The sequence below is a fragment of the Hydra vulgaris genome, chromosome 07 (assembly GCF_038396675.1).
Source record: "Hydra vulgaris chromosome 07, alternate assembly HydraT2T_AEP".
In the NCBI taxonomy this organism is placed as follows: domain Eukaryota; kingdom Metazoa; phylum Cnidaria; class Hydrozoa; order Anthoathecata; family Hydridae; genus Hydra; species Hydra vulgaris.
The window spans coordinates 14437281-14445739 of NC_088926.1; the positions used below are offsets into that span (position 1 = coordinate 14437281).

At 30.1% G+C, this 8459-nt stretch overlaps 1 protein-coding gene across 1 annotated transcript; it reads right to left on the reverse strand.

The window, feature by feature from the left end:
- Positions 1–920: 920 nt before the first annotated feature.
- Positions 921–1649, reverse strand: LOC136082584 (zinc finger MYM-type protein 1-like). The gene has a single exon (XM_065802000.1). It carries the CDS (start codon positions 1647–1649, stop codon positions 921–923), a length of 729 nt encoding a protein of 242 aa, XP_065658072.1.
- Positions 1650–8459: the final 6810 nt, after the last annotated feature.

The following is an 8459-nucleotide window of genomic DNA, read 5'->3' on the forward strand; positions in this document are numbered from 1 at the left end:
TAGTTTGAAGTAAGTCATTAATATAAAAAATTACGATTAACACTAAAATTTTCATAAAGGTATAATATATTTATACAAATATTCTGCTCTTCTCTGTTTCATAAGAGAAAACATTTCGATTACTTTTTAATTAAACTGATCAATATCCTGTAAATAATCTATATGTATTAATAGTACAGCTAATGCATTCAATCGATCTTGACCTGTGGAATTTCTCAAAAGTGTCTTAACTCTTTTTAAAGTACTAAAACAACTTGCTGAGCATCGGCTGTAGACACAGCCGATGCTGAACGGTGTGACTAAAACAATCTCTATCAACTTTGATACTTCAGAAAATGTTTCAATCAAGTTATTTTCATGCATAAATTGGGATAGGGCATTAATGGTGCCAATATCACTAAAAACAGCATTTTCATACGAAACAGTTAATTCGGACATCAACTTAACTTCACTCAGCATTGGATAGTTTGTTAGAATATTTTTTATGATTCCGAGGAAAATGGTGTCTATTAAATTTGAAATTTTTGGGATCCAAAATTGAAAATGATTTAAATATTTCAATGCTTCTAAACCTCGTTAATTTCGTAAATAATTTTATCACAAGCATTTTTAGCATCTTCTATTAGTAGTTCGATTGATGTGTTTCGTTTCATTCGGTTTTCATGCATTTCTTCGCAATTGTTAAGAATCGATCCATTATTATCAAAACATTATTAGTGATGCTATTTCGCACAAAATTTATAGAAAACTCAAATTTTTCAAAAGCCTCCTTGATTGTTATAGTGTTGCTGTTACTTGATTGCAATATATTGTAAAGTACATCAACATGTTTTAAAATTGAATAAAAAATAGGTAAAAAAAAGTTGAACTCTAAGTCTTCCAAACATTTTTTGAACTCAACAGATTGCCACACGCTTGTATCATCCCATCCTTTCATTGTTTATAATTTTATTAAAACATTTCCCAATCTTTGTTTTGTTTTCTTTTATGCAAGTAACTATTTTTGAACGGAAATTCCATCGTGTTTCGCAAACTCTTGGTACCTGTTTAAAAGTAATTTCGCGAAGTAAATCATTTCGTTTTGGCGAGGATGTAAAGAACACGCCAAATCCACTTAAAGAAGAAAAAAATGTTCTTACTCGCTTATTCGACGAACAAACTTTTTTCAAAACTAAATTCAATTGGTGTGCATAGCAGTGAACATAATGGGCATTTGGGTAAACTTCTTTCATTAGACTTTGGACTTCATTCCTTGATCCGCTCATAACTGCTGCACCATCATAAGCCTGTGCAATTAATTTTTCCTTCAGACCGAAACAATTTAATTCTTCTTTTAATACATTTGTAAGACCCATAGCAGTTCTATCCTGAACATCAATAAATGCTATAAATCTTTCAACTGACTGATAACCTTTTAAATAACGCAAAATAATGACGAACTGAGAACGACAAGATACATCAGTTGTTTCATCTGCTTGCAAGGAAACAAATCTTGCTTTATCAATCTCACGTTTAATTTTTTCTATGTATACTTTATACATACATTCTAGAATGTCATTTTGGTTTGTTTTCAAAGTATTTTTTGTTATTTTTGAATCTTTAAGATGATCGCTTAACACACTATCCAATGTAGCTGTGTATGAAACCATATCTAAAAATACCTCTCGACTATTTGAGTCAATAGTTTTGTCATGTCCTCTTAAGGGCAACTCGTGTACACCACAAAATTTTATACAATCTATAACCCTCGATAATGTATCTGTTTTTGTCAACTAATTCATTATGTTTTTTTATGCTAAGAATGTATCCAGCATCAATTGTCGATAAAATGTTTGTCTTTCCGAGCATTTGAAACTGCAACGAACTACTTATATGTGTTTTACTGGATTCGTGTTTTTGTATTCGCTCAGAAAGATTGTTTTGTATCTTTACAGCCATTTTCTGCCCACAAGCTCTCGCCACCAAACAAAACACAATAAAAACAAAACAACGAATTTTTTTCATCACTTACACTTAACCATGATTTTTTTCAAACCATGTTACACAAAATGTTCGCGTTTTTTTACCATCAACTTGAGTTATACGAACACCTTTTGGTTGGTATGCCCCAAGACTTTCTTGAATTTCTAGTTTTCCTTGAAGTTGGGCCTTCAAGAAAAACTAGAAACGTTTGCCAATAAACTATCAATTTTGTTCATGTTAAATTATCTTATTAATGAACCTAAATTATTGTAATAAGATAACTTTAAACTATATTGTAACTAGAATATGATTTTGGCATGATTCAAAATTTTATCAACAGTAGTTCATTCAAGAAGGACTCTTAATCTTAATTAATAATCGATAAAATAATAAAGAATGTAACATTACATATACATTTAACTCTCTGATGAAAAGGTCAACAAAAGAAACGAAAAATACTTTTACAACAAAAAATTGTTTAAAGAATCTTTTCATAATACAACACATATTTTAGTTAATTAAATCCATAATTCTTAAATACAACATTTACAATGTCAGTCATAAATAATAGTAAACTTCTTAAGATTATTTACATTGTCTTTACATGTTTTAACAATTTTATGTAATTAAAGATAAAAACTTAATATCCACAGAATCTTTAAAAATATTACAAAAGACTTCAAAAGAATTTAGTGAAAACCTGTTTTTTTGTTGCATTTGCATTATTTTCTTAACTTAAGTTTGTTTTTTAAAAATAAAAAGTGTTTCAATCGTGAAATTCTGAGGTTCCTTTGCTCACCTCAAGTTCATTTGACCATTTTTTCTAATAAACACATAAAATCTACAAAAACGTTACAAAAGATTCAAAATGAAATCAGTGACAACCTGTTTTTTTATTGCATTTGCATTATTTTCTTAATTTAAGTTTGTTTTCGTACATAAAAAGGGGTTCTGTCGTAAAAGTCTTAGGTTTCTCTGCTCCCTTCAAGTTTGTTTGACTATTTTTTTTAATAAACTTACAGAATCTACAAAAATATTACAATAGATTTAAAAAGTAATTAGTCAAAACCTGTTTTTTTGTTGCATTTGCATCATTTTCTTAATTTTGTTAGTTTTTGTACATAAAACGGGGTTTTGTCGTAAAAATCTTAGGTTCTATTGCCCAGCTCAAGTTTATTTGACCATTTTTTCTAATAAACCCACAGAATCTACAAAAATATTACAAAAGATTCCAAAAGAAATTAGTGAAAACCTGTTTTTTTGTTGCGTTTGCATTATTTTCTTAATTTAAGTTAGTTTTCGTACATAAAAAGGGGTTTTGTCGTAAAATTCTTATATTCCTTTGCCCACCTCAAGTTTATATGACTAGTTTTTCTAATAAACCCACAGAATCTAAAAAAATATTACAATTTTTAATTAGATGAACAGTTACGAACTGTCTTATTCAAATTCGGTGGATTAGATATAAAATAGATTAATTGTTTTTCTGAACTAAATAAATAGAGGATCCTATATGTTACATCAACATTCGGGTTCATTTCATTATTATGTGTCATAGTGAAATTCATTTTGAACAATTTGCTATTTGCAGATGCTCCACCACAAGTTACAGCTATTACTTTTAGCAAATTAAGTTTACACATTCTAATAGCTTTTTAATGCAAAGGAAATATTTGACATGCGGTGGTATACTAGTCGTAGCAAAATTAGCTAGACTAAATTTAAAAGGATTGACGATAATACAAATAAGATATACTAAAACTTTGGTAGCGAAATCATCTACATAAGGCAATGTTGCAACAATAATGTCAACATTACCAAGATCAACATAATCCACAATCTCGCCGGTGTTTGTCCCAAACTAAGTTTTCTTGAATTTTTATTTTATCCATTATTTTAAATATTTTTGTTGCTCATCCCAAAATAACTATATATAAAGTGAGATTTTTATTTGATCTGCATTCGACATTATAGATACTAAATCATCACTTAAATTTGAACTGATAGTCATGGCGGATTTTGAAATCGAATTTTGTAACTCAAATATTTTTTTTTTCAATTCTTTATTTTCATCTCTATAATTTTGAATTGTTAACTTTAGGTGATTAGGAGAAGTTAATTATATTGGTGCATTGAGTTTAGCAGCATTTTTTGGTACACTGTGCTTTCTTTTTGATGATTTGGAAGATTTAAAAATAAAAGATTTTTCATTTGTAGTACAGTTCTCACGACATTTTAAATTGCTTAAAAGTAATCATGATTTTGATCAAAAATACTCGGTTTGATAAGTTCCATGAAAACTAAATTCTGTTTGATTATATATTTTAGGAGTGTAATGTTTGATAGAAGACTTTTTAGCATCATCCTGTGTTACTTCTAGACAAACACTATAAGTTGAAATAACCTTGATCAATTTTGACAAAGTGATATTTTTCATTGAACTGTTGTAACATTTATAAATTTCATGGTTTGATGGTAAACGCCATGTAAAAACACGAAGTATAAATGTTAAGAAAGTGTCAATAAATATGTCTGTTTTTGCAATTTCATGAATTTCATCCTTTTCAAAAATATGAACTTGAGAACCATTAATATTTATCTTCCAAGCAGAAGGAAGATTAAGATGTATTATACGCTTAGTAAGTTCTTCCATTGATTTGTTGCATTCCTGGATTTGGTTTGATTGAGTATTTAAGTTGGATTTCTTTTCAACTATAAGCTCTGCTGATTTACAACAATGAGCTCTGCTGATTTGTTCTTTAAGTGAAACTATAATTTTAACAAATATATAATTAAACAAAATTTATGTACTTCATTCACGATTTTATAACATGGTATTAAAAATAAACTATATTTAAACTATTGAATTTTAGCTTAAGAAGTATTGATAAACTAGCTGTTTTTAAATTATTCATTCAGATTTATTAAAACCCTATATATATATATATATATATATATATATATATATATATATATATATATATATATATATATATATATATATATATATATATATATATATATATATATATATATATATATATATATATATATATATATATTAGGGATATGACTTTTTAATTTTTTTTCAAATAAAATGTTTCCTGTATCATTGATCGATGAACTTTTACCTAAAATCATGAAAAAAGGCCCAAATAGCTTTCTGCAACAAAAAAAGGTCACCCCCAAAATAAAAATTTGATTTACCATTTTTATACATTCATTTTTGACCGATGTTTTAATCTTAAGCTTAATTCTCAGCTTAATTCTATTTATTTCATTATTTTGTTATGAATTTATAAATATAACGCCACACGTTACCATGGCAACGAAACGGCCGTGTGCCGGCAAATACTTGGAATTGTTATGTGATGACGTCATTGTGTTACCACGGTGATATAGACGACTGTAACAGACTGTAGAAGATTATAGAACTTAGTAGAACATTCTGGAAAATCTAAATAATTATATAAGCGAGCTGCTGTCAGAGCTCAGTGTTGATAATGTCAATAGTTCTATGAAGTACTCTGCGTGTAACTGAGCTAATAAGGAACTACTGTAGCGAACTAAAGACGCTGTAAGTGTACGAAGTATAAGTAGTTGTAGCATTATCGTTAGGATACGGACTGGATTATCGAACTGTTATCAACATTGACTGGATTATCGAACTATAATTGGATTACTATACAGTTAAAGTATTTTATTAATTAAACGACTTTATTAAACGGATATTTGAGCTCAGCTATCCGTAAAGTCGTAACAATATTATATGATGTCTCACAAGAAAAGTCATACCACAGTAACAAAGAACAAGAAGACTTGGACTAAAAATTTGGTGAGATTTCAAGAGTCACACAGAAGAAGAGGAAGCGTGGCTGTAGAAGAACATTCACTCGATGAAAAATCCAGAATACCACTTCAATTGCAGATCGTAGGAAGATACCAGTTTCTCGGAGCATATGTTAAAGGAAGAAAAGAACGAATAGACCAAATTTCTAAGGAAATTACAAAATTGTGGGACAATAAACTGAATTTTCCACGTGTGTCTCATCAAGTGATAAGAGCAAAGCTTATGAAGGTGCTGAAGGTCTATGATGAATGTGTCAAGCGTGGAAAATATGATGTTCTCAATGCATTATTTGACATCACGAAAGTGAATGGCCAGTGGTTATCCTCGGAAGATAAACGTCTATACCACCTACAAAAAGAAAGTAAAGGACAGGTGGGGTACTCAACAGGACAAGTGGCAGGTAAAGAAACCATTCACCCTTCCAAGAGAAAGAAAGTCCAGTCTGGAACAGCAATACCTTCCACATCACAAGTCCTGTCTACCACAGACAGTGGTACTGAATCTGAAAACTGCAAAAGTAAGAGTGAAGATGATGAAGACGACGACGGTGATAAAGACGATGATGAGGACACTCAGAAAAAAACTAGAAAGCACTACAAAAGTAAATTTGCTGTAAGTATGGTTACATCAAGTGGAGTTTCCACAAAGAAAGCTGCTAAAATATGCAATGTATTAATCACAACAAGGTATTGATATTCCAACTCCAAGTCAATCAGCAATTTACAAGTCCATATTCAAAGAGGCAGGTAAATTAAAAAAAGAAATGATACAACAACTTAAAATGGAACAGTGGTCCTTACACTTTGACGGCAAACGAATAGATGATAAGGAATATCAGGTAGTTGTACTTCAGAATGAAAGAACTGACGTGAAACTTGATGCACTGCGTTTAAAAGATGGCAAAGCTGAAACTGTTGCTGAAAAAATTGCCAAACTTATTGATGAATACAATTTGTGGAATTCAATTAAGATGATCATTACTGATACAACAAACGTCAATACTGGGAAGAGAAATGGAGTTGTTGTGAAGTTGCAACGTATGTTTAAATTAAAGGGTGTCACAATACCACAATTTATCGGTTGTCAGCATCACGTACTAGGCAGGATTCTCCGTCTGGTGATGGACGAAGAACTTGGGGGTGATACCAAATCTCCAAACATTGAATACCCATTTGTGTCTGAACTGTTGAATAAGTATGATGAACTGAAGGATAAGTTTGTGAATGGAACTGTAGAAATTCTTGATAAATCAGGGTGGAGAGACGATATGAAGTTTTTGTACCATTTAACAAGAGTGTTTAGGTTCTATGAAGAACAAAGAAACTTCCCTCTGATTCACTTTCAGAACATTCCTAATATGAGCAATGCCAGATGGAACTCAAGAGCCATTCTCGCCATTCTGGCGTTCATTCTTATGCCTGAAGCGAGAAAGAATTTGGAGAAGGTTTGCAGGTTCATTTCATATGAGTGGGCAGAACATTGGTTTAGTAGTCAAAAGTACAATGACAATGACTTCAAGAATTTATCTGATGTATTGAAGCCTTACAAAAAGGCATTGCAGTCATTCAAAAATCACTGGAAGAAAGAGCCATCCGTCATCGACATACCACGAAGTAATCAGATAGCTGAACGTGCAATCAAGGTGATGCAAGACCTGTATGCTTCCTGCAGAAAGAAAGACAAACTGCAACTTCGATTCATTCTAAGTAATAAGCGCTAGACTCTTTATGAGACGTGAGCATCATGTGACCCATGTACTAAACACAGTAGGCCTATAGACACAGACAGTTATGTATATTGTTGTACTAGACGCTTTGATACTGTTAATTTTGTAATACTTGTATAATTATATATCACATAATGTTTTTTGTTATATCACAGTACATGTTGCATAAATAAATAAAATAACAACAGGAGTATGACTCTTACAACATCTTCAGCCTTTAATATTCATTTACTGTACAAAAGTGTACCTATTGAAAATTCGATTTTTTGGTTTTGGGGTGACCTTTTTTCAAAATATGTCAAAATGAAACATCTATTCGTTCTTTTTACATAAAAGTTCATTGAATTACGATACAGGCCTAGTAGGTTGCAAAAAAGTCATATCCCTAATATATATATATATATATATTATGCAGTAGATAAAATGTCATTTTATCTACTGCATAATATATATATATATATATATATATATATATATATATATATATATATATATATATATATATATATATATATATATATATATATATTATGCAGTAGATAAAATGTTTGCATATATGACATACTATTATATAGAATATACAAATTTCTTGAAGCGGCAGATTTATTTAACATATTGTATTTTATTTACTCACGACGAATAAATTGATCCTCAGTATAATGACGTTTACAAATATAAAGATCTCTCTTTTCAATTTGACTTTTTTAATCTTTTGTCAATCACTCTGTCACGTGTAATTATATTTAGTAACTTCTGTGTATGCTATATTCATCATCTTTATTTGAAATACGAAATATAGACAATCCAACATGGTTTCTTGACACTGGACAACCAAAGATAGCACAATTTGCTCCTGGCATATCAATGTTTATCCCAGAGTAAATACAACTAGATTATAGCAATTTTTACAATTTGATGCAC